At 48.6% G+C, this 25,991-nt stretch overlaps 9 protein-coding genes across 9 annotated transcripts; 8 read left to right on the top strand and 1 right to left on the bottom strand.

The window, feature by feature from the left end:
• Window positions 1-133: 133 nt before the first annotated feature.
• On the top strand, window positions 134-1,153 carry MGL_4065 (uncharacterized protein; the record flags this gene model as incomplete). Its single annotated transcript, XM_001728678.1, has 1 exon — window positions 134-1,153. One exon carries the CDS (start codon window positions 134-136, stop codon window positions 1,151-1,153), a length of 1,020 nt encoding a protein of 339 aa, XP_001728730.1.
• Window positions 1,154-1,465: 312 nt separating this feature from the next.
• Window positions 1,466-3,427, bottom strand: MGL_4064 (uncharacterized protein; the record flags this gene model as incomplete). The annotated part of the gene is made up of 1 exon (XM_001728677.1): window positions 1,466-3,427. The coding sequence occupies one exon, from the start codon at window positions 3,425-3,427 to the stop codon at window positions 1,466-1,468; it is 1,962 nt and encodes a 653-aa protein (XP_001728729.1).
• Window positions 3,428-4,098: 671 nt separating this feature from the next.
• Window positions 4,099-5,733, top strand: MGL_4063 (uncharacterized protein; the record flags this gene model as incomplete). The annotated part of the gene is made up of 1 exon (XM_001728676.1): window positions 4,099-5,733. The coding sequence occupies one exon, from the start codon at window positions 4,099-4,101 to the stop codon at window positions 5,731-5,733; it is 1,635 nt and encodes a 544-aa protein (XP_001728728.1).
• Window positions 5,734-6,244: 511 nt separating this feature from the next.
• MGL_4062 (uncharacterized protein) lies at window positions 6,245-6,961 on the top strand (the record flags this gene model as incomplete). Its single annotated transcript, XM_001728675.1, has 1 exon — window positions 6,245-6,961. One exon carries the CDS (start codon window positions 6,245-6,247, stop codon window positions 6,959-6,961), a length of 717 nt encoding a protein of 238 aa, XP_001728727.1.
• A 418-nt stretch (window positions 6,962-7,379) lies between these two features.
• MGL_4061 (uncharacterized protein) lies at window positions 7,380-8,207 on the top strand (the record flags this gene model as incomplete). The annotated part of the gene is made up of 1 exon (XM_001728674.1): window positions 7,380-8,207. One exon carries the CDS (start codon window positions 7,380-7,382, stop codon window positions 8,205-8,207), a length of 828 nt encoding a protein of 275 aa, XP_001728726.1.
• A 144-nt stretch (window positions 8,208-8,351) lies between these two features.
• Window positions 8,352-9,185, top strand: MGL_4060 (uncharacterized protein; the record flags this gene model as incomplete). Its single annotated transcript, XM_001728673.1, has 1 exon — window positions 8,352-9,185. The coding sequence occupies one exon, from the start codon at window positions 8,352-8,354 to the stop codon at window positions 9,183-9,185; it is 834 nt and encodes a 277-aa protein (XP_001728725.1).
• A 6,665-nt stretch (window positions 9,186-15,850) lies between these two features.
• Window positions 15,851-17,944, top strand: MGL_4059 (uncharacterized protein; the record flags this gene model as incomplete). Its single annotated transcript, XM_001728672.1, has 1 exon — window positions 15,851-17,944. One exon carries the CDS (start codon window positions 15,851-15,853, stop codon window positions 17,942-17,944), a length of 2,094 nt encoding a protein of 697 aa, XP_001728724.1.
• Window positions 17,945-21,091: 3,147 nt separating this feature from the next.
• Window positions 21,092-21,553, top strand: MGL_4058 (uncharacterized protein; the record flags this gene model as incomplete). Its single annotated transcript, XM_001728671.1, has 1 exon — window positions 21,092-21,553. The coding sequence occupies one exon, from the start codon at window positions 21,092-21,094 to the stop codon at window positions 21,551-21,553; it is 462 nt and encodes a 153-aa protein (XP_001728723.1).
• Window positions 21,554-24,576: 3,023 nt separating this feature from the next.
• MGL_4057 (uncharacterized protein) lies at window positions 24,577-25,005 on the top strand (the record flags this gene model as incomplete). The annotated part of the gene is made up of 1 exon (XM_001728670.1): window positions 24,577-25,005. The coding sequence occupies one exon, from the start codon at window positions 24,577-24,579 to the stop codon at window positions 25,003-25,005; it is 429 nt and encodes a 142-aa protein (XP_001728722.1).
• Window positions 25,006-25,991: the final 986 nt, after the last annotated feature.

Genomic DNA, 25,991 nt, shown 5'->3' with positions numbered 1-25,991 from the left:
CACGTACTCCACGTGGTCCTCCACGTTCAGCATCACTCATTTGTTGCCCCAAGCGACGAGGTCCAGAGCCAAAAAAAAAAGGCCCCCACAGGTGCGTCTGAGGCTGGCGTATCGTGCAGGCCAAGGAACGTGGATGGACGAGGGGGCGAGCAGCAGCATCCCAATCGTGACGGCGGATGCTGCATCTCCGCAAGAATATCGCATTTTAGAGGTGCCGCCGGAGGTCGAAGCATTGATCGAGAGAAAAGACGTGCCACTCCAATTCAACGGACGTCTTGCAGACGAAGCTGTGCTTGTAACGCATGATGCTACTTATGCTGTGCGACAAGTTTCACAGAGCAACAGCCTGCTATTATGCTCAGTCGATGTGCGTGACAATGGGTCGCATGCGCTCGTTTTACGACAAAATGTTCAGGACACGCTTGAGCTCGTGCGCACATGTGCGAACCTTGAGCGCATCATGAGCCTGCTGGATGAAGACATGTACACAGGTGGTGAAGAGCACGTTCATGATCGCACCAAGCGTCATTACACGCGCAACGAGCTCATGTCAGTTGTCCAGGCGAGTGAGGCTGAGTTCACACAGGGACTACGGGCCTACCATGTACTTGAGCTGGATGGCTACCTCCGTCGCGTGGCGCCTGACCTGGTGGTGGACTTACTGCACTCGCTCCTCGCACATGTAGATATATTTGCATGTGCACCAGACCGAGTGCCATACGTGCGCATGTGCGAGGCATTGGCACCGCGTGCATGTCGTGCAGTGGCGGAGGCCATGGTCGGCGACTGGTTCTGTGCCACGCCCCAGAGAGCAAGTGCGCCAACAGTGCCATTGCATATTCCTCTTGCACGCGAGAGTGTGGCTCAGTTCCTAGGCTTGCATCTCCTACGTACGCAGAAACGCATGCCGCTCATTGCATTCATGGATGCGTGGCATCATGAGCTGGGCATCATGAGTCAGGATGCACACCTCGCACTGCTCCAGGTACGTGGGAAATGGTCGTCCGTATCTATTGCAAGCGCACTAACACTTGCGACCCATCTACTATACAGGGACATTATTTACTATACCCAGCACCGGCCACGTTTGCTGAGACGAATGCCCACGCAGCAGCGACGCCAAGTCCACTGCCACGTGCGCTGGCCGAATTGATAACGATCCAGTATTTTACTCACACGGTGTTGCCGAACGCACCGGCCCAGCGGATGCAAGAGCTGTTCCTGTTGCGACCACAGTGGGTGCGAGAGGAGCTCGTGCCATTCATCGCTCCGATCGCGACGAGCGCAGGCAGCGTCGAGAGTCTGCTCCTGAAGCACGGCCGCAACCTGCGCGCAAGATGGTCCCCTGCGCATGCACAGGTCCTCCTGCATGGTGCTTGGGGTCCTCACGATGTAGCAACAGCAGGAGCAGGAGCAGGAACATCTCCAGCATGCACAGGATCATGTACATTGTATCAAGCACGCGTCAAGTACTCTTGATTTCCAGCACCAGGTTGCAGGTCATTACGCCCACATACGTAATTAGGAGAAACAGGCCCAGTGGACGGCTAGATGAAAAGGCATTCATAGACACTGTAATGAGCATGACCAGCAACATGCACACCATCACTGCGCTGCTCAAAAAAAGAGCAGGACTCAGCGCGATTCGATAAGGAGCACGAGAAGGGTGTGTTGATGTCAGCCAGGTAGTCGACAGGCCAACGCCCAGGAGTAGGTTCGTGAGTGGACTCGCAAAGCAGGCGGTCAGTGCCATGAGTGGATGACCCAGTTGCGCGATAGATAGGTTCGTCACGACGTCGCCGAGCGAATTGCCGAGTGCGAAAACAGTAAGGCCGAGGATCGCCTCGCTCCAGTGATAAATGTAACCCCAGGCACGCAATAAAGCCAGCACGCCATCCACACTCGCGACGATCCAAAGAAGGCCCATAAAAAAGCCGAGCAAACTACGCACGACCAAGAAACGCTGCAGTTGCGCGGGGGAGTCGCGGTCGGGCGAAGCACGCAATTTGCGCCACACGAACACACCAACAATGCCGCCACACACACCCACGCTAGCCAGGAGTGCAGGAGAGGCTCCATACGACCATAGCATCATCTCGGGCACGGCCACACACTGAATACTGGAGAGGAAATGATCCGCTGCAACGCGCTCGCTCGTTTTCACTAGAGGACCAGGTGTTTCCAACACGGCAACGGCCTCATCCCACACTGCCTCCCGTAGCTCGACGGCCCTCGCGGCTCCATCGGCCGGTTCGTCCGACAACGTCTGTCGAAGCATCCTAAGCGAGTCATGCAAGCGATACTCGTCTGGGCTGATGAGCGGCACACTCAATCGAAGGACGAATAGGGCCGGGGCACAGGCTACGCTGGCGACCCGATTGCCCCAGGACTTGTGTGTGAAGTTGACGAGCGACGGACATAGCGCCACAAATACAATGCGGGAAAATGACAAATGGTTGTTGTGACAGTCCTGAAGAGCCATAATTTTGCACATGATCGAGGCTGTGGCGCGGGAAGCTGGGGCTTGATCAAAGGTCTTGCTGGTTCGTGGGTGGGTGTGCGTGGGCGGCACACACTCCATGGAGTTGTATGTGAAGCATCGCGTCAGCTTGCGGCGGTCTTGGACAGGGCCTGACGGTGATGCAGGCGAGTGTTTGTTCGAAAAAGACGCAGACGGAGACAGAGATGCCACACGTTGTGTCCTAGTTGATTGGCGCCATACGGCCCTAGACACTGGATCAATGACATGTTCTGCGAGGCTTGGCGTGAACAGGAGACCTGCATCAGAATGGAGCGCCATGTCATGCATGCGCATAGCAGACAAGATGGAGTGGCGTGCGACTCGCGGGCCAGATGGACTGCCGATTTGGCTCTCGGAGCGATCACGCAAGAGCGGTGTATGCTCAACAGGGATCTGGATTGAAACGGAGTGATCCTGAGTCTTCGCTGGAGTTGGGGTACTGGGCGCCGTTCGTCTCTCCGACAAAAGATCCCCCATAACCACCACACCAATGTAAGCGACATACAATCCAAGCATAGAGATTCCATCGGATAGATCGAGAGTGCCATCGCGAAGAAAAGAGAGAACGAGTATGACAGCCAGCATATACGTGCCTACGTCACGTACGAAGGCAACGGGTGGTATGTCGAACGAGTAGAACACCATTATAGATCCACACACAATTGCCACCGTAAACACAGCGGCCCCCATGATCTCGCCCATGGCCATGGTGCCAGCGTCTTTATCCATGGCTCGGAAGGTCGAAACGACATCTGGGAATCCGTTGCCAAGTGCCAAGAGTGTTACACCCACGATGCTATCGCTCATACCCCACTTGGCCGCAATCGACGATAAGTTCGGGCAGAAAAAATCACTGGCTACAAGTCCCAACACGCTAAACAGCACGAGTAGCCAAAGCACGAACATGAGTGACACAAGTCCAACTAACACGTGAGAAACCGAAAGAGTTTGCACGCGTGCGGATGCGCAGTAGTACAACGACAGGTATGGGTAGATGGATGTATGCGCACAATGGTCATGTACAAAGCTGCAGGCTTCCTGGGGCGACAAGGATGTTCCGATGGGCGTACAAGAATCTTCACGCAGCATCTCTCCCATGGCATATGCGGCTGGTGTGCGTGCATGGACCAAGCCCATGCACGCGCATACCAGCGCCACACACCATAGCAACAGCAACAAGCCTGGCTGTTGCCGTTGCATAAGCCGTAAGCCACACGCACGTGTGGGCACGGCAAATGTCAACCTTGCGCCGGACGCGGATCGAGTGATCGATCGGGACAGATCGGCAACGCCCACATGAACACGCCGAGTGCGAGGAAAGGGGGGCCCAAGCGAGCGTGGAGGGGAGGGAGCGGCGACACGTGCGGCCAAAATGGCTCTCTCTCCCCATGCCAGGTGCATCCACGAGCGCCCCTGTTTCATACATGCACCGCTGGCGGGCTGTATGGCCAGTTGGTCGACGTGGGATTCGTGTTGGTGCATCCGCCTCAAAGAGGACACATGCGCAGCGCGTGGACACGCAGACTCGACATGAATCACGACAGGAACGTGAACAGACGCGCGGCGTTCCTCATGCCATGCCAGGAAGCCGCTTAGACGAGCTTATGCGGCATCCGCTCCTTTTTTCCTCCAAGCAGACGCCGCCGCGCTACCCCATCATTCTATGTCATGGATTGTATGGATTCGATGTGCGTGGGCCGTTCATGGGGCTTGAGTACCACTACTGGTCCGCCACACTGGACGTGCTCCGAGAACGTGTGGGTGCCGAGGTGTACGCGTTTGCCGTGCCACCCACAGGCTCGATACAGCAGCGCGCAGAAGTTTTGCACAATCTGTTGCTGCAGCAAGGTTTCCCGCCCGGCCAGCCGCTGAACTTTGTGGGGCATTCCATGGGTGGTCTGGATGCACGATACCTCATTTCCTGTATTCGGCCGCGCGAATATAAGCCCGTAAGTCTTACGACACTGGCAACGCCGCACCGCGGGAGCCCATTCATGGATTGGTGTAACACAAATATTGGTGTGGGGCTTGAGCTCATCGATGCGATGATGAGCGAGGTACGCCCGAATACGGTGCCGGACGATGCGCCGAATCGTGCTCCGTTCAGCCTCAAAGCGCCGCTGTTCACGCGCGACAAGGCCGATGTCCAGAAGAATCCTTTGAGCCGCGCATTAGCGACGGTATCGACGGCTCTTTCGTCCTACATTCTTGCGTTGTTCGATCAGCCTGCGTACGCGATGCTGTCAACACGCTACATGACGCGCTTATTTAATCCGGCCGTACCCAATGTGCCTGGACTTCGCTACTTTAGTGTTGCGACGCGCACGCCGGCGATGTCGGTCCTGCATCCGCTATGGCTTCCAAAGCTCATTCTTGACAAGGCGGCCACGACGGGCTCGTGTGGTGCTGACGCGGACGGAAGTTCCGCAGCACATCGCACTCTGGACGCTGGAAACGACGGGCTTGTGAGCGTGACTAGTGCTCAGTGGGGCGAGTTTCTGGGTGTGTTGGAAAATTGGGACCATTGGGACATTCGCGGTCCTGGTGGCACGAAGCGCTTGCGTCCCGCACGCTCCGAGGTCGACCACGACACGCAGACTGGCAAATGGTCTGCTTGGTGGAACAGGGTGTCTGATTGGCTGCCGACTCGGCGCGGACAGTCGGAGACAAGACCAGCGGCACAAGCATCACACAAAGACCAAGAGTGGAATTGGCGCGAGGCCGCGCTGAGCGAGTACGAGGAAACAACACACACGGAGCGATCAGAGATGCCGTTTCCTGCTGCTGCGTATGCGCTCTCGTCCGCATACGAGAAGGGTGTCGATGCTCAGGAAGCATCGAAAATCGCTCAGCGCTTGGCAGATTGGATCTCGTCACACCTGCCCTCCTCTGGAAAATCTGTAGAAGCTGATCCTTCAAAACCATCTGACGACTCGGGCATGCTTCTCGCCTACCTCACCAAAGACCGCCCCCATCGTCCAGACGATGCCCATGACGACTCGCTTGGCGAGAGTCGTACAGCTCGAGCGCTGCGTGCGAAACTGGATACCATGCCGACATCTTCCCGAGCGGAACGCGTCTCTACGGCTCTGTTAGAGATTTTCCCATTCCTCGTCAATGCAGGCCACGATGGATCTTTGGGTGCATCGAACGACACATTTGAACGCTTTTGGACGGCTGTCTGTCGAAATTTGTATGAAGAAGGGTTTTGATAGGTCTAATGCAAGTGGATGGATGTGGAGGTCAGGCATGCATCCTGAGCCATGACGACACCCAAGTGTCTTGGCAGGTTACCAAAACGCCAGTGCGAGCAGCCAGAGAAGTGTTGTGCGTATTTGTAGTCTAGTCTCCGCTCGTATCAAGCCTACATGCCCGCTTCCGGAGCTCAGATGACAGGTATGTATGTGCTAGCGGTCATGACATTCATGGCCGCCGTGCATGGTGCTGTATGGGATACGCAAAAGTATGGACGTGGGCGTCTACCACGCTATGATGATGTGATCAGGCCTCTCGAGTGGGGCCAGCTTCAGGTGCTTCATACGACTGATATTCACGGCTGGTATCAGGGGCATTCAAAGCTGTCGCCACCCGAGCCTAATTACAGCGGTGACTGGGGCGATTGGATTGCATTTACGCAACACATGCGCCGGCGTGCGAATGAGCAAGGCACCGACTTACTCCTTGTTGACACAGGTGACCTACGTACGTATACTGATCTCTATCATGTATACTTACACGCAACTCGTAGACGACGGAAATGGTCTGTCTGATGCATACCCCGAGCTGTCCCCCGATGACCCAAAGCACAAGTGGGCTGTGAACGGCCACATTAGCAACGAGGTGTTTGCTATGGCAGATTATGACTTGCTCACGATCGGAAACCATGAATTGTACAACTTCAGTGTTGCGAGAGATGTGTATGAGTACTTTGTGCCGCATTGGGGCGACCGATACCTGACATCGAATGTCAACATTTCGCTACCAGAAGCAGATGGCACTCTGCGTTCGCGTCCCATTGGTCAGCGATTCACCCGATTCAAGACGCGCAACCAGCAACTAGATATCCAGGCATATGGTGTCTTGTTTAATTTCCAACTGGGTGCCGAGGGCATTCAAGTACAAGATCCGAAAGACATGGTGCGCGAGCCATGGTTCCAAGAGTCACTGCGCGCATTTTCGCACGTAGATGCATTTGTTATTGCAGGCCATATGCCAGTGACAGGGCATGATGGCTGGGATGCGTTGCATGCTGCCATTCGCGACGTCTGGCCGACGACGCCGATTCTCATGCTCGCTGGTCACACACATGTACGTGACTGCCGCATGTTGGATGATTATGCCATGGCACTCGAAAGTGGTCGGTACTTGGAAACGATCGGCTGGATGAGTGTGTCAAATGTTTCATTCCGAGCGACCCACATTCTCGCGGCGCTACATTGATGCCAATCCGCGGAACTATGTACGTTGGCACGGCGTTTTATTTGTGTAGTTGCGGCTAACCCGACGCTCTTCTCCCTATACAGGCACATCATGCTGGCATAGAGCATGTGGACATCTTTCTACTGCTAGAGCCCGCTTCGCACGTGCAACGATGGATGCGATCGCCCTAGCGTGGAATTTGACCGAGCTATACGGTATTGTTCCTCGTGACTATTATTTGGATCGAGCACCATACGGTGATTCACATGCTCTCCTGACCCTCATGACCGAACACATATTGCCGGATATCGTACGGCCAGTAAATCCAAGGCATGAGAATGTGTCGAGCATAGTGATCATCAACAGCGGGAGCCAACGCTTTGACGTGTTTGCCGGACCCTTTACGAAAAATGACCAGTGTACGTGCTCCTAACTTAACATGACAGACATTGTGAGCCCTTTCCGCGACGAATTTTTCTTCGTGCGAGACGTGCCGTGGCATGCAGCACAGAGATTGGTCGATGGATTAAATGAGCGTGGCGCCGCGCACAACGAACAGCCTGGTGCGATGCATCCGTCGCAGGGTGCTGCAGACTCAATCTTTCATCGGTATTTAGGACATGCGTTCGTCACATACTGGGCGCAAATACTGGGCCTACAGCCAGGAAAGGAGTCGGTGTCGCCACCTCCCACGACTAGTGGACGCCCTGAATCAGCGCGGCGTCTCGATGAATTGCTGATTCGGCTGACAACCGACACAGATCTTGCGAATGATTTGCCGCATCTATTGAACCAGAGCTATGAGCAAATGCCCAGTCTTGGCTATGTCACGGCTGACTCTTGTCCAGGCCAAGGAGACGATACTGTGCATATCCCAATACCCTACAGTGATATCCAACCTGAATATGTGGCATCTCAGCCTGTGCATATACCAACTGACGAACGCGAACTGGTGGATGTGGTGTTTGTGGACTTTATTGCTGATCCTTTGTTGCACTTACTCAACCTGTATGACACTAAGCGCACCTATACGATGCAAGACGTTGATGTCTGGGGCGATATATCTACACAATCGCTGTATTCCACATATGCTCAGCTGCATTGGCGTCCACAATCAATTCAAGAGGCTTGGGAATACATGGATAGGGCAGCCACGGCCGAAGGATATCCTCCATTAGCCCAATATGACGCTTATGAGGGGAATCCTTACGCTTCTGTAACGGTATCGGAAAAAACACGCGGCCTTGTATTTCAGCCTTCATTATGATGTAGATAAGGTTTGATATAGATCAGGTGGATCTCAAAAGACCTTCCTTTGTCGGGCAACAAAGAGCCTCCACAGCTTAGGTTCAACGTTGTTCCACAGTACAGGCCAACAGTGTGAGCTAGTTTATCCTTGTCAGATGCTGACATGGTAGACATTGCGAGGTACTTATCTCATATAGGCCTTTGTAATAGCAAGAAGAGGGCCCCTAACCTTGCCACACTTGAAGAATTACATCGCGCCCATCCGCAAGCCATACCATTCGAGTCGATTTCGCCTTTTATCGGCGAAGATGTTCCGATTGATCTCGACTCGATTCAGGCAAAAATGCTCGTAAAGGGACGAGGTGGATACTGCTTCGAGCACAACAAACTATTCCGGTGCGTTTTGGAGGCCCTTGGATTTGACGTGAAAACCATGATGGCCCGTGTGCTCTGGGCGCAAAACGAGCATTTTCATATTGGGCCCTGTACGCATATGTTTCTGCTCGTCACGATAGAAGGCTCCGAGTATATTGCGGATGTTGGGTTCGGGGGGATGACACTGTCAGGTCCCATTTTGTTCCGGCTCTATGAAGAGCAGCAGCTTCCTCTTGGGCGCTTCCGCCTCAACGATACCAAGGCATTCCCAGACTTGCAGAACATCCCGTACGTGCTAGAAACAAAGTTGGGAGAGACATGGAAGCCCATGTATTGTTTTGACAAGACGGTGTGCTACGACTGCGACTTGGATGTATCGAACTATTACGTGTCAACACACCCTGACTCAATTTTTCGCAGAAGCTTTATGGTGGCTCAACATGGCCCAGATTACATGCTAACTATCGCAAATTGTCGATTGAAAGTCTATCACCAAAATGGAGAAATCGAGACAATTTCACACCACCCAGAGAGCATTGTTAGCTTCATTGAATCACGGCTCAGACTTTCACCCGATACGAGGAGACGACTGGAACATTATGTAAAACAAGCTTTTAAATAAGCATAAGCTGCCAAATGGCCTTGCCGAGGGTGTTCGGCACGTTTCTCGCAATACGTAACACGCGAGATAGCTCGCAGTCGCAAAGGCAAGTGTCATCCCTGCAGATTTTGCTGCGCATCTGCGCGCAGTCAAGTTTTTATTCATCACGTGGACAACCCACGACACCAGTAGTTCCTGGCTTCAATGCATCAAAGTCAATCAGAATGCTTCAAACTACAATTAACCGCGCCGAGCATGCATTTCATATTACAGTTTGATCAGTTCGATGCAAACTTTGTTACTCAGGCAAAACGTGCTGTGATCCTTTCAATTTAATTGGTCTAACCATGCTTGTCCCATGACACGTGCAGAAGAGGGACATGAGTTTCCATAAGCAATGAGGCATATTCACAGAACGTGGAGCGGATCGTTTTCTGGATCCAATAATATCGTGCCTTCAGACACATGCCAATCGATGAAAATTGCTCTGTACTTTAATTCTTTTGATTTTTTTTCAGCGTATTGCCTGGAAGAATAGGCATAAATAGGGTCGAAGACATCAGTAGGTGTAGACACCAACCCTCTCAATCTCAACAATGTTCAAGGCTTTCTTCGCTGTCGCCGCCATTGCCGCCTCGGCTGTCGTTGCCTCTGGTGACCGTGTCTCGGTCAAGGGCTACACCGCCGACTCCAAGCTGGACATTGACTGCAAGTTCGGCAGCGGTGACATTCTCGCCAAGTGCGGTACCTGCGCCCAGAGCATTACCGAGTGCGCCTCCTCGAACCCCAACAACACAGCCGCTGTCTGCGTTAAGCACATTGCCAGCTTCGCCAAGGACTGCGGTGGCTGCAGTGTGAACATCCTCGAGTGCCTGTAAAGTAATTCCGGGCCTATGAAGAATGATGATGTAACGGAATTCCCTGTCGCGCTGAACTTAGCGAACAGGTAGATGTCTATTTAGATGTAATCGAGTCATGATTTTTTTTCCCAAATTTCTGTGTGTGGGTAGTGTGAAGTCCTTGATCTGATCGACTAGTCGTTGGTTAATCAGTATAAAGCCCAAGGTTTTAGCAAGTGTTCGTCATTGTCGTTCATGTACATAAATCGCATTGCAGACTTTACTACGCCGTCGAAGCGGCCAGTCTCATAACATATGAAGCCTCTTCGTATGCCACCATTCCCTAGTCGTGAGTAGGTCAGCCTCGTAATGTCGAAAGAATTAGTATCTTAGATTGTGTGAAAAAATAGAAACTGACAGAACTACAGCGCTGGTGGATTTCCAAGGTATTGAGGATATTAAATTTGTTCCAGTGTTTTGCAGAATAATCACTGTTTTGAAGAACGATTACCGAACATATCAAAAAGGACACGAACGTTTAGAACGAACTATTAACAGACCACGATGAGAGGTATTATACTATAGACTAATTCTTGAAAGGCAGGGTTCACACAATTCCCATGAGCCGGGAAGCGTGATTGGTTTGTTCATTCTAACTTCTTCATGCCTGAGTGAAGTTATTAATCGTCACATATTGAGTATTCAAGGCCCATGAAACTAGCAGAAACGATTCGGAATAACTACTTGCCAATCTTAGCTGAACTATATGATCACGGAATGAAGAGCTGACAATTCCCGTACTCCAGATTCCTGCGTCTCAAATTTGTAATAGAGGCTCGCACCCCACACTCGCATGTTGACACTGCAGAATCCCTTGCGTGTCTGAAAGACCATTTGTAAAAAAATCATGAGGCCTGTGGGACATCTGTGAACTACCTCCTGACCTCTGAAACATTAAGCGCAACTATGAGATTTGGCGCGCGCCTATTTTTTATAGGTCAGGTTGGATGAAATTTAAAAGCGTTCTTGCGTGACACGAGAACAATAATCACGCTCGATGGAATAGACGCGCGAAAGGATTTTGTGCCGTCCAGAGGACATATAGTTGTTCAGTGAATTCTAATCGTACTGGGTATAAGTCTTTGTCGAGCACAATGCGGGGGCATGCAGATGGTAACCCAAGTTAGTAACCGCGAGGTGATTTTACTTGATATGAACGTTTTATTTATTATGCACATAATCAAAAGCAAGGAGGGATGACATACCTTGCTTATTCAGTCCTAACAGAAGCCTTTTCAAAACACTGCCTGAAAATGCACTGGCACTTGAGACAGCAGGTTATTTGCCGACATTTGCTGCTTTTGTTTGGTGTTTCTCCTTCGACTTCATTTTTAGACAGTTTTCATCCCAAACTCAATCATGCTTATATGGGCAATATTTTGCTCACTCGAGGCAATACATTTCAGACACGTAACACGCTAGTGACCGTGCAACGCGGGTTATCCACGCCGCAGTTTATTCAGCTGCAATGGGGCTCATCTACAATCTTTATGTTCGTTGGACATAGATTGTGAATAAATTTCATGTAAGAAAAACGTTTAATAGGTGAGTTGGAAGCATTACATGGCGAATTCTTGCGCTAGCGTTTATGGGCATATGCATCATGGCCGCGACATCATGGGAGTATGTTTTAGGATGAATTGCATTCATGTTGTTTGTGTTTGCATTTTTGCTCATTGCACTGGTAGACACGAAAAGGCAACATAAATGACCAAGCTCCAGACAAATACAATAAAGCATCCTCCCTGATGAGAACGAGAGGTGCAGTCATTCACCAAACATTACGAGACACAGTCGGCTTGGAAAAATGCTACCTTCGGTGCTTTTCAGTATGATCATTATTCAAAGAAAGCTCTTAGCGGAGCCCATTGACTCTGTTTACACGTCGGATATTGTGTTGCCCTTACTGTGTTATTCACCATTAGGTTTGCAAAATCTGCTTTCCAAGATTCTAGTATTTCCTAAAACTCTAGTAATGGTTGACCCGGGTGGCACCATTCGAATGATCATGTCTCCGACATACATAAAAATAATTCAATGACATCATCGAAGAAAATGATACGGAAGGCCTGCATGGAACACGATCCATTGGTAATTTAACATTCAACCATTTTCCGCTTTTGTTAAGCGGAGGTTGTCTGGTTCAAAGTACATGTCCTTATTATTCCAGAAGAAAATTGAAGCTGGCGAACTTAAATACTTGGACCCCTCGACCTTGCCGGTGAGAAGAACCGAGTTAAGGAAAAATCAATTATTTTAAGCTAGCTTCTATTTCGTAATGGGTATTTCAGGTGTAAGCCCATTCGGAATCTTAGACTTTCAAGCTGGTATGGAACATGCTTATCGCGCTGAGTCAACCGGTGGTCGTATTGCAACATTCATGTCTCAGCTTCAGTTGACACCACTGTTGTTCTAACCAAGGAAAGCATTCGAGTACGTTGAAATTTTCAACGTCTGCATAAAATTCTATTCTTAGATCGCATTCGCAAGTCTAAAAGTGAACGCGTATCGACCAAGTACTAACACAGTACTTTCTGGATTTTGCCAGGCGTGGACTTGATGTTAGGGTAGAATTATGCAGCACGACAACAGCGTGTCGCAATACTACCAAAATTTGAATAAAAATTTAATGGCTTACTTTTATTGTTCTGGTTGCCACTTTGGCTGGTGCCACGAGCGCCTGCAATTACAAAAGTTAGAATGGCCAGGACACCACAGTCTAGATCGACGAGGACATTGAGCTTGAAGATGCATGGTTGATAATAGCGCATTCTTTTGTATTATCAGCGTATGAAAATCACGCTAGTAATCAGTTGAAAACTGCTTTTGACGTTACTGCAATCTACATGAGCTACTCAAGCAGGACTTTGACATGCGCTCTTTGTCAGACTAGGTCTTAGGGAGCGATTAGAATAAATGAGATATGGAGCAAAGCCTTAATTTAGCGTTCCAGCCCGATAATCTTAAATTTAGAGTTGCGTGTGGGGAATTACGTTACCGCTAAGCAAATATACGTGGCGAGAAAACATCACCTGTGTTCATTGGCGGTAGGTGGTTCACAAGGTTTCGCGAGCTTGGAAGATTAGGCTATTACCCTTAGAAAGGAAGTCTATTTGTCTAATTCTTGTTCGGGTTGATGGCTTTGATCGCTATTCCAAATTCCTGCATCGAGTCGGATTATTTTCAGTCAAGTAAAGACAACAAATATGATATGCAAAGTTTGGGGACAAAGGCAACCACATATTAAAGTGTGATGTGGGAATAGTTTCCAACAGGATGCTGGCAGAGACTGTCCTCAGAGAAATGCAGAGATAGGCATGCTATAGCTGGTTGTACGGAGCGTCTTTGTGCAAATTGAGAAGAAAAAAAGGCTAGATATAGTCATTTGTGAATGTGACACGTATACATGACTCATAGTAAGGCATGAAGGAAAATCGGCCAAATTTGAAATTTGAAGAGACCTAAAAAGTAGATGTCTAAAAATACGTGATCATGGCTAATTGCAAAATGTAACTATGCAATGCATGCAAGGGCTTAGTTCCATTGATAGCGCACCCTCCTGTTCGCGTTACAAACAACGCATGCATTCGGTTGCCAGTGCACTAAAGATGTTCTATTTTAACATTGGCTGGGAAAGGATTAAAGACATGTGAGTGAGCTGGTCGCGCTACTGGAGACAAGTCAGAAATGATACAGATACAGGGGATTGTTATATCAAACGAAATTGAATAGATTTTTGGATCTAAATAGACCTGAATATCCTTTTATCCGCCAAGATTCGGTCGTATATAGTGTGCCATGCCGTCTATATCTTCAGCAATCAAGCAAAGAGATGAGACTCAGGACGCAAGCATGTAGCTGCTCTGCGGTAAATTTGCAAGTAGAGCTAATAAAAAACGGACATGACAGATCTGGAACACGCTATTAGTGCAACCACTGGTCCTTGATAGAAAGCTATACAAAGCAACTCGAAAAACAGCCAATACTAGATTAGCTGAGAGTTCCGAAGGTTCGTGCCAATACGTCGCTTCCCTACTTCTGCACTAATGATCACCGTGTCTGTTTAAACGAGTTAGAACAGACTGGTTACATAGAGCAGAAGGTATGCGGCATTTAGCTAACAACAATTGTCAAGACATTTGTGGCAATTTTTCTCTATTAGTGAGTAATTCATCAAATAAACCGGGACTGAGTCGAGTTGCACATGCATCGCGGAACAGTTGCGAAATAACCAGTAGATCGAATATTCAAGTGGCAGGTGACTGACCCTTGGCATACTTTGTTTTACCGATATTCACGGCACAAAAGATAAAAGAATGAAGTGAAAAACGTAATTTCCATCGAAAGTAGAAGCAAGCGATAAAGAACAAGTCACGAGGCCATTATGCACCGATGCCGTTAAGTTTTCTGAACCGTTTTCCATGAGACAAAAATATGCCTGTTCAGTGACTGTGTCAAACCATATACACTTTTAAGGTGGCGGGTTAGAGAATAAAAGTACTGCCTTGGCTTCGTAATTCCATAAAACATGAAATTAGAAAGCAAAAGGGCTTTAGCTAACTTGTCTACACTAGGTCTATGGTGCTTAGGCACAGGTTTGCTATCAACTCCAGCCGAAAAATACATGGGGCCGTACTGACGGTAAAAATGACAATACTGAATGTAGAAAATTTGTGCAGGTCTGATCTCGATTCAGCAGAAGCTGGATTTCGTCCCCAAGACCCGTATAGGTGAGACAGAACTTCACAAACAAGACACTGTCGCAGCAGATATCGATGTTGGCGAGTTCGATTCCGGCAATCGACTATCAAAGCGCTAGCTCCTGTAACGCACGTATGCGTTTCGAAGTGTTCATGTTAGAGTACAGCACAATATCCGCCAACGCTGTCAAAATGATGTCGATAAGACTTTGAACTTGATCTTCACTACGAATTAATTAATAGATGTCGTAGTCAATAAAAGGCCCCTGTATACTTCGAAGTGGTGCACGTGTATACGAATTCAAATTGACGAACAATGTTTAGTGTCCATACGTGATAGTAATTGTGCTAAACCGGCTTAGTTGAACGCAGTCTGTATTTCGACATTTTAGAAACACTAAAAAATAATTTTAAATGGGAAAATGAGCTGACATATATTCTTGTTAAACATGAAGCCACTATCCTAGTACAACGAGGTTAAGCGACAGCTTCGTGCACCCAGATGACCAGTCAGACTATGAACCTATTAGACAGATGCACCACACATAAACACAGGCAAAGTATGTGGGGAAGTGATGAAAGCATTATCAATCGTTGTAGGAGGTCAATCTTTGTGACACCATAAAACAAGGTGCTCTGCACAACTCTAGACATTTAGAAACTCATACGACAAATTGGGATGCAGGGAATTCGTTTCATATAATAGATATATTATTTGCGGAGACGGTCGAGCCAAGCCCAGGTAAGTCGGTGTCATTACTAATCCTGGAGAAAGGACTTGCCATTCATAGATAAGCATATGTACGCCGGAGAAACGTGTGGTCCGAGATTAAGCCATCAATAGGTCCACGGGGTTGGCATTGAGGCAAATTCGAAAGTCGATATTATGATTGGTCAAAGAGTCACCCTAATCCGCCTACTATTGCATGCAGCTGCAAGAGGGCATAAACACTGGTCTGAAACCCACGGGTACACTGCAGTACGATAGGTTGGCGCGCACGGACTACGGGTTGACGTGATCACTGGTGGCAAAACCCCGTTCGGCGTGTATAAATATTCAGCCCCGACTCATAATGTCCCCAACACAATGGCTTCTAACCAGGCTCAGGCTTCTTCGGGGAGCGATATCAACGTAACGTTGCAATTCGGGAGTGGTGGCGACCCGCAGCAGCATGGCGGCGAGGGAAATCTCACCACGAACCAAGGCATAATTGTTTCGGATAACCAAAATAGTCTTAAAGCAGGCACACGCGGTCCCACTCTACTTGAGGACTTTGTCCTGCGGGAGAAAATTTTTCATTTTGATCATGAGCGTATCCCAGAGCGCATTGTGCACGCTCGTGGTTCCGGTGCACATGGGTACTTTGAGGCTACGGAGGACATCTCGCACCTGAGCAGAGCGCATGTTTTTAAGAAAGGAACTAAGACGCCTGTGTTTGCACGTTTCTCCACTGTCGTAGGCGGCGCGGGGTCGGTCGACACACCTCGTGATGTGCGAGGCTTTTCAGTCAAGTTCTACACGGACGAAGGCAACTGGGATTTCGTCGGTAACAACATTCCTGTTTTCTTTATTCAGGATGCGATCAAGTTCCCAGACTTGATCCATGCGGCGAAGATGGAAGCGGATCGCGGTTATCCGCAGGCTGCAACGGCGCACGATACCTTCTGGGACTGTGCCACGCTTATGCCTGAGTCCACGCACATGCAGCTCTGGGCTATGTCCGACCGCGGTCTTCCGCGCTCAATTCGCATGATGGAGGGCTTTGGTATTCACACCTTCCAGCTGGTGAATGAGCGCGGAGATGCGCATTTTGTTAAATTCCACTGGAAACCAAAGCTTGGCGTTCAATCCACCTTATGGGATGAAACGACCAAGATTCAGGGTGCAAACAACGACTATCACCGCAAAGACCTTTTTGAGTCTATCGAATCAGGCATGTACCCCGAGTGGCAACTCGGTATCCAGGTGTTTGACAAGGAATTTGCCGACGCTCAGCCTTACGACGTGCTGGACTCGACCAAACTGATTCCAGAGGAAGATGTTCCAGTCAAGTTCATTGGCCGTATGGTGCTGAACCGCAACCCTGATAACTTCTTTGCCGAAACGGAGCAGGTCGCGTTCTGCCCATCGAACGTCGTTCCCGGTATTGACTTCTCAGACGATCCCTTGCTGCAGGGACGCCTGTTTTCTTACCTGGACACTCAAAAGTCACGCTTGGGTACTGCGAACTTCCATCAGCTTCCAATTAACCATCCGAAGGTGCCTGTGCGCAACTTTCAGCGTGATGGCATGATGCAAATGAGCATTCCGAAGGGGCGTGCAAACTATGAACCGAATAGCTTGTACGAGGCCGATGAACCTACCGGTCCTCGCGCATGTCCTTTCGCCGCCGCTTTCCGTACCTCGGATGAAGTAATAGGGCCCCGTCAGCGTGGTCCTAAGCTCCGCGCCCGTGATGAGCGATTTGCCGATCACTACAGTCAGGCACGCCAATACTGGAAGTCGCTCACGGAGTCTGAGCAGAACCACACGGTCGGTGGCTTTGTGTTCGAACTTTCGCAAGTGTCTCTTCCACATGTACTCAAGCGAGCCGTCGCCAACTTGCGCAACGTGGACGAGTCGCTTGCTCGCCGTGTAGCCCAAGGTCTTGGCATCGAACTTCCGGAGAAGTCGAAGTCGCTTCGCGAGCCTGTTGATCTACCTGCCAGTCCAGCGCTGTCTATTCAGCGAAACGCAAAACAGACCATCGAGGGACGGTCAATTGGTATTCTTATTAATGAAGGAAGCGACAAGGATAAGATTGAGCATCTGAAAAACATGATTAGAGAGCACAATGGTGTCCCAGCCTTGATTGCTCCCCGTGCACACGGCATAAAGCTATCGGATGGCTCAAAGGTGGATGTGGATGGTATCCTTGCAGGCATGCCCTCCGTTGTATTTGATGCAGTAGCCGTTGTTCTGTCAAAGGAAGGCACGGACAAGCTAGTGAAGGAATTGACTGCTGTTCAGTGGGTGCAAGATGCTTACGCGCACCTGAAAGCCATCACCTACACCAAAGAATCTCAAGGTCTACTCGAGAAAGCTGGTGTGGATATGAACGTGAGAGGCATTTCTACGGATTTGGGTGCTGAATTCATTAAGAATGCTGGCACTCGCTTTTGGGAACGCGAGCTATTGTGAGTACTCCTCCCAAAGACGATGGCGAATATGTACCTTTTAATACACTACTATAACCATGAAGTAGTTATACTTTTTACATGATTGTTAGATTCGAGTTTCGAAGATGCAAAGTTACTTGCTAGCACAGATGTTCATCGGAAATGTTAATACCTAACCCCAATAGCAGAGGTTCGACGCTTTGAGATATGGTTGTTTCAAGCCCAGTCTTGAACAACTGTTTCTTCAAGTAGGAACAGACGAGGAGAGTATCCATCGTATTATTTGATGCACAAGAAAACATAGTGTGCCATCACAAACTCAAGAATCGGTAGTATCTCTTCATTTTCATATCGCTCGTGCGCAAGGGACGCCACATGATTTTCTTGGATACTCTTCCTGGTATTAGACCGTTGCCCGAACAGATCTTCCGACGTCTACATGGCCTTAGGCTAAACCTTACATATCTTTTCTGAGATCTTTTTATGGTGATATTTAGCAGCAGAGTTTTTATGGACATTTTTCTGTAAATCAACAGCCGGAAATGCACATACGGCGTACTCAGCCCAAAGCCGTTCCAGGGATGTTACGAATTGTATTACTGATATCTGAGCATTCGCGAATTTGTTCCTGATCCAAAATCGAATTGTATAGCACTAAATGACTATACAAAACTTGCAGAGAGGGCCTCGAAATACGACAATATCTATTAGTATGGCACATTTGTACGTGACACTCATCATATCGTGAATTTCTTCCCAGACCCTGTCGAGTGCAATTCGCAAGAACAGCTGCAGGAACCGCTAGCCTAAATGAACTCATGCACGGACCTGTGCCACCTAGTTTGACGTCACATCACGTGCGGCTTCTGCTAGTCCTACCAAGATTTGCCACAGTTTGTCTCCGTGCCACCCGAGAACCTGACATTTAGATGAACGCTGAGGATTTTGCGCGAATCTGGGACTTCGCAGAAAGAGGCGGTTATGAACGTTCTTACCGAGGTAAAGACCAATCTATTTTTCAGCTACCGGATGTGGACACCAAAAAGCTGTGGTTTGTCGCTCAAGAACGCATTGATTGGTCTCGTTGGATGAAAGACTTTGTTGATGGTATCCTCAGAAAGATGGGAAGTTTTGCTGATGACTGGTATTTTCGATTTTGCCTTGAAGAAGGCGAGATCTTAGCGAGCTCGCCTCATTTCATGGTAGACATCGACAATAACGAGATTCAGAGACTTCAAAAGGTTGTTTTCCGCAAGCTAAAACTTTGTGCTTCGCAACGTTCACTGATCTCTACTTCAGATTGGCGCAATTTTCAAAAAAGCGCTAAAATGTCGGAGAAATCTGGGTACAAAGACAGGGAGATTACCGACGAGGACGTCGAAATAGCAAAACGTACCGGAAATTTCCATTTCACTTGTTGTGGGAAATTGTCCTATCTGAAGTACCAGACAGACATTTGTTGGGAAATCAATTATTTCGAACTCGATGACTTGATTGCTCTGCACAGGAACGGCCGATATGTTTTTCCTGGTAGGCGGATTGACTTTTCTGGCTTGAAGTATAAAGACCAATATCAAGATGACGACAAAGGTATCCATGCTCAGTAGGTGGCGACTGCAGGGTTGAAGAGCTTATGGTATGTGCAGCATACTAGCAAGAGAGTCTGCAAGTGTTGCTGATGGTATTGAAAAGAACAGCGCAGTGATGGTACCGAGTTTTGTCTGTGTGGGTATCCAACATGAGCTAAATATGGAATGAATGTTTGCCTTCGGAGCTCGTGGACCCGAAACGACGAGCGGATCGATCGACCTTTGCCCTCTTTCGCCTTTTCATCACCCATGTACTGATGGGATACTGCGAGCTAGTACATCAATTTCCGACCAAACAATAGATGGTCCTTCTCTCGGTTCAGGTCCCATATCTCCTCGTCAACCTCATACCCCTGCTGGTCCAACTCAAGCACGTTTGTTAGGATACTCCAGCGGCGCATCAATGAACTGTTGGTGGCAATGGGTCTCCGTTATGTGAAGTTCACTGGGCTGCACCTCGATTGCATCCTTCTTCACCAATAGGTAGCATTTTTCTGTTGAGGACCATGCGCCCCCTGCCGACACGCCGTCCATTTGAAACGTCGAGATGGCGAGGCGTCAGCGACGACTAAGAACGCTAGAACAAATATGCCCTCTCGTAAGCAGCCGAGGAAAAGACGAGTATCCTGACGGAGAAAAAAAAAAACCAGAAGCCTTGGACAACCAGGTCGATGGCTTTTGCAAAAGTCAGAGAGAAGGCATACAGAAAGTAAAGAGAGAAGAAAAATGCAATGGCGAAAGACAGTGACAAAGAAGCAGGAAGGCATAAAGGAAGAAGGTGATGTAGCGCCAGTGTGCGAGGGACGATGAATATCACCGAAGAACGAGGAAAGAAGGGATAGGAGGGATTGAGAAAAGATATATACAAAATATCACTGTATATGCCTACGTGTGGATATGTTATGTGGCTCGATAATGAATAGCATGTTCACGATGTTCAGAGCAATTGGTATACATAAGAATTTGGCCAATTTCGATTCAACAGGGGTAGGCAAGATGTGGGATAGATGAGTGGAGGAATACACATTTAGGGTATAGAGGAAGCAACGAGACACTGGAAAAACGAGTGAAGAATAGCCATGAGGCCAAGGCAAGTTGGGGATGGCCAAGCGCACGGAATTGCGCTAGTAGATGTACGATAGCCAGGGGGACATGGGCAAAGGATCCCTACAATCAAGAGGGTCAATGCAATACGACAGCAAGCAATGACGTGCGGACTAACTTGCCGGTTTGACAAAGAGAAGTGCACAAAATTAGACCGTTCGAATGGAGAATGCATTAGAGAACTGGTATAAAGTGTGTTGGGATTCAGCCATTGGTCAGGAGATTACCCTCAAGTGGCTGAAACACTGTGCCGGAGAATGCCCATGCGACGAAGTGCACGAGAAGAATGCGAGCGGAAAAACGATATCACGTGAAAATGAGTCATTGCGGCTAGGGCCTATTATGGGTGGCCAGGGCACATGTCAAAATAGAGCTGCATGCATAAACTTTGGTTTCGTTTCGAATGGTGAGAGTGCACGAGTCAAAGACCCGACACTCAAGATATAAAGAGGTGCCGCAAGGTTGCATCCTCCCTCATGCTGCTGGCTGAGGCATTAGCAGAGCGAGCCGAGGCGCAGCGACGATATGAGCAGCTGATGCAACGGCTGCTACGAGTCGTGCGCGTACAAGAAGGAGACGAGCCGGTGGAAGACCCAGAAGAGCTCTTGACTACGGCAAATGCCATCATAGACCGAATGGATTGGCTGATCCGGAGCGTGAACAAAACGAACACAGTAACCATGTTTGATGAGAAGCACACGCTCACAGATGCGATCGCATTTCGAGACATGGCACTCAAGCGACGGAAGCTGTATTCAGATGTGGCAACGAGGGCCAGTACTTCACAAGACCGATACACACGAAGTGAGATCAAGTATGTAAGCGTGGTCGACGTAAGAGAGATGCAAAAAAAGGTGGATAAACTGGCTGGGGAGTACCGAAAACTTGATACACAGATCCAAAAGATGAACTGGGAGGTGGAGTTGATTGAGGAGTAAGCAGCGAGGAGAGGCCAGTGGTAATTGGATGGGTTGCTAGCGTGCACTCGCCGAGACGCTTGTATTGGCGTTTCGACTTACAGGACGGTTCGTCTCATGGGGCAAGGACAAGAGATTCCTCTCTTCACAGAGCAGCCCAGACAGTGTACAAGCGCACAAGGAACCGAGTATTAAGTACTACCACGTGCAGGAGCAGCCATTCAATGAGGGAGGGTCAGGGGCAAGGCCTCTCTTCCGTCTTACACCTATTTGAATGTAGAATAATATACTTGTATTATAGGATGTAAACACGGTATAGGTTGTACAACAGAGTGGGCAGGTGCGAGAGAATGACTGCTGCCAATCCTCAGTACTCTTGCGCCACGAATTTGAGCTGAGACAAATCACAAAACAGGCAACTAGTGCGCCCCCCTTCAGTACTGTGCGAGTACCAACTGTTTCGACATGAAAAAGCCCTACTCGAAGAATCCGACATGACACGGATCCCATGCTTACCTGGAAGGTCGTTTCTCGGGTGAACCTCTGGGCTGATTTAAGCAGTTTATTCATTGGCCACAGGGGTTCCTGAACAAATCCAATATGAAGGCTAGTGCCTAACTCTTTTAGGCTAGGCCTGATGATGTCAATATAGACGACGTATATGACACGTGAATGTGAAATGATGAAATTGTGCATGGCACATGAGCATATAGAGTACATCATCGCGTTTTTTGGCGTGACGAGAACCCAGTGACATCGGGTATTCCATGTGGTGATCATGTAGGATACACACCCTAGGAAGAACCGCCAGCCAACGCACTTTTACGTAAAAGCCCGTAGTGATTTTTGTGCGAGGAATGCGTGATGCCAGCCCGTTTGAAACATACCATACTATTTTTCTAGTTTGCAAGGCTCACACAAAACCACGAGCTGCTGGCAATTCATCATGTTAGCATTCTTTCTCCTTCTGCGTCAAAGTGTGATGGCATTTTGCCGAATACTTGTCTAGGATCCATTTAAGTACGAATAGACTGATGATGCATTAGGAATTAGCGATCCATGATTATAAAGTCACTACAAAATATGGTGAAGGGCAAGCTCAAAAAAAAAAAAACCTTTACATGGAAGTAGCGCTGTTATCACGAAAAACAGGATCAAGGCTGCTTTCCCACGGGATTTTTGTTACATATCGCCGCTATAATCGACCGAGATAAGCATCAGGTAGTAAGAAGCCAAGTGCTGTTATATGCAGCTGCTGGTCATTGTCTTAGCGCATGTAGACCCGCTTGGCTTCGTGACCGAATGGCGAGGGTGCGTGATTGGCCCACATCCGGCTCAGACCCCTGTGGAGAAAATGGACGTTGAAGAAAAATGACTCATAGTTGATTCACGTCAAGCCGAAAAGTGTTATAACAGTCTAGTTTAGCACGAAAAGTATGGGATCAGAAACAGGAAAGGTTGAAGTGCTGAAGATATTGAGGGCTCCAAACCATGATATCGTGGATAATGAAGAAGTCTGGTTCGAGGTAAATGAAAAGTACAGCGTTAATCAGGCTTTTGTGAATTTTTCCCGTAAGATCATAAGCAGTCCAGGAGGTGGATCTTCTTGCGAGTAGACAGTTCATGGTGTTATGCAATTTCAGGTATTGACGAAGAAGTATTAGAGCACATCGACAGTATGAGGCAATGTTAAGCTGGTAAAGCATCGAGAATGCCCTCTGGCGTATTTGTTGTGTCAGTTGGAGAGTTGATTACTGTGACCGCCCGTACTGAGATGCGAATACATACTTATGCTCATCACGTTCGATCGTCTCTTCCTGTTAGCAAAGAGAGATATCTGAAAAAACCGCAGTTCAGGCTCAAGAGCGGTCTTATATTTCTCATTATCAACTAGAACATAAGAGCATAATTGCATATGATATGTTGCATGAGCCATACGCGAGAAACAAAATACAAAGACTTGTAAAGAAGTACTTTTCATGAATCAATAAGAATGTTGTAGATATTGCTGTGATTTGCAACGTCGACTCGGAGTTCAGCTACAACAGGCATAACAAATGCAACTGACAAGACTAGTAACAGGGAATCTAGTGGTTTGTGGTGCAAGTTTCCTAACAAGCGCATATCTTATTGATCTTATGTACAAGTGTACCTGCAGAGAAAAGCTGGAAGGTTCAAAGATCCGTACTAACGCTACGACACACGCCTAGTCGCACAGCCAGGTATTTAAGTAAATGATACGTCTGATGCCGTCGGGCTTAGACCTAAATCCCCCACTTGTCGCATGAGACATCTCCCACGTGCATTGGCTGCTGGGGCAAAACCTCGACTAGTGTGTACATTACGATAGACGTTCGTTGTCATGATGTAATCAGGTGTCATCCTACTGAGGTGAAATATATGGCTCGAATGGTATATGCTGGTGAGAGATTTGTTTCTATGTACGTGGGCGCATGAAACATAGTCAAAACGTCAATTTAGCTTATTCAATGATTTCAAAAGACGCCCGCTCAATTCTGAGTACGCAACATTTATGCATCAAATGGCATGGATGCCCGGGGGCAACGCACTTGTACGCGAATAGAACACGGGATACAACGCTGCAGAATTTCGAGCGAGCTAAAGACCCTGCATGGGCCGACATTGCAACCCTACATTATATTGGCATGCCTGATTCGTAGATTGATATAATCGAACCGTAAGCAGAGTCCCATAGCTTAGTATCATTGAAAGCAAGAAACGAGGACGCAATGCCAAGACATGTGTCGACGCCGGAGTTGCGGCGACTGGGGACACGTGCGATAACCCAGGTCTTGGCTAAATCCCATTATAGCGAAGCGAGCGGTGATTGGTCATCAAAATGACATGCACCTTCCCCGCATTCACAACGTGCAAGGTCGATGCCCACCTGGGCGATGCTAATTACGATCAGATGCATATACAGTATGTCAGCGGACCGAACGGGGAGCCATAGCGAGCTGCGAAAAGGTATATAAAGAAGAATGATGCCTCTTCAGTACTACCACCAACAAAGATCTTCAAAGATGCGCGTTGCCATTGTCCTCTCCCTCGTGGCCATGTTGTTCTCGGTCGTGTCGGCGTCGTCGCTGTGCTTCGGACGCCCAAGCTTCCTTGGCTCGACCTGTGCTGCTGAATGCAGTGTTCGTGGCCACCACGGTGGATCGTACTCCAACGGCCAGTGCTGCTGTGGCGCTTCAACCAAGCGCGGTGAAGAGACGCACACGCAGGAGGAAGACCTCAAGAGTGCTGAGGACTTCTTCGGTGGCAAGTTGCTGATGTCTGACGACGATTCTCTCGAGGTGCACAACGGACCCTCCGTGAGCCGTGTCTCTTGCTCTGCTTGCAACATCGGAGGCTTCAACGGTGGCGGTCTTTGCTGCAAGGCCAGCTGCGCTACGGTTGGCAAGCCAGGTGGTTACTGCAATGGTAACAACGTGTGCGTGTGCAAATAAGCACGCGAGAGACAAAGCAAGTATGATTATTAAGATAGTTTGTGTGTGATAAACGTATGAATTGTATGTATGGGGACTCGGTTCCACGTGTGATTACAACTTGAACGTGTCGATGGCAGTCTGGCACGGCCGATGACCGGCCTGTTTGCGTGTGCTCAGCTCAGTGCACGCCTGGGACGGGTGTAGACAAATGCATTCAACTTTTGCGCTTGATGAGACCCACTTTTATCACAGGTGCTTCCCCATCGAGGCGACTATGCATGACTTGGTATCTCGAGCAGTTTTAGATTCTCTGCGTTCGTCCCTTGAAGGAACGTGATATACCTATTCATCCGATATGAAAAAAGAAAAAAAAAATCTGGGCTAGACTTGAAGTAGCAAAAAAAAAAAAAAAAAAAGCTTGTTGCTTGCGTAGAAGAACTTGATATTCCGTTGATCTCGACCCACAGCTGCGCGGCGTGGACCTGGGGAGTTTGGCAGATCTGGGCACCTGGTGTCCCGTTGCTTACGTATCACGGTTCCTGACCACATTGATTCTTCATTTGGCACGCAGTTGGATTATCAATTCAAAATCAATCCCCTGGTGTGGGATTCATGCTTACCGTAGAGGCGATAATGTCCAGTTAAGTTGTAGAAGAGCAGTTGTTACGAGACCTGGTCAATGCAGACAGATGAAATGCAATCAGACTCTCGCGAGTCAGATGTGGGGCGATGGGAGAGACAGGTAAGAGTAAGAGGGCGAATAAAGTAAATAAATAAATTAGTGGCTGCCTTTCCTCATAACAACGAGCAAAGCAGCTTACATATATGAAAGCAAGCGGGACCTTAAGCTAGGGCCCATTCTGAATGAAGATGCTGAATAGACACGAACACACGTGTGATACGAAATGTGCGCATGATATGTCTGATGCCCCGAGACTACGTGCGTTTCTTATGGTACTTTGCTATAAAGAAAGATAAGAAAAGGGGAGTGGCATATGTTGCCT

This window comes from Malassezia globosa (genome assembly GCF_000181695.2).
Source record: "Malassezia globosa CBS 7966 chromosome Unknown mgl_sf_14.1, whole genome shotgun sequence".
In the NCBI taxonomy this organism is placed as follows: Eukaryota; Fungi; Basidiomycota; class Malasseziomycetes; order Malasseziales; family Malasseziaceae; genus Malassezia; species Malassezia globosa.
The sequence above is the reverse complement of the archived record's forward strand: the minus strand, read 5'-3'. Positions and strand labels throughout refer to the sequence as shown.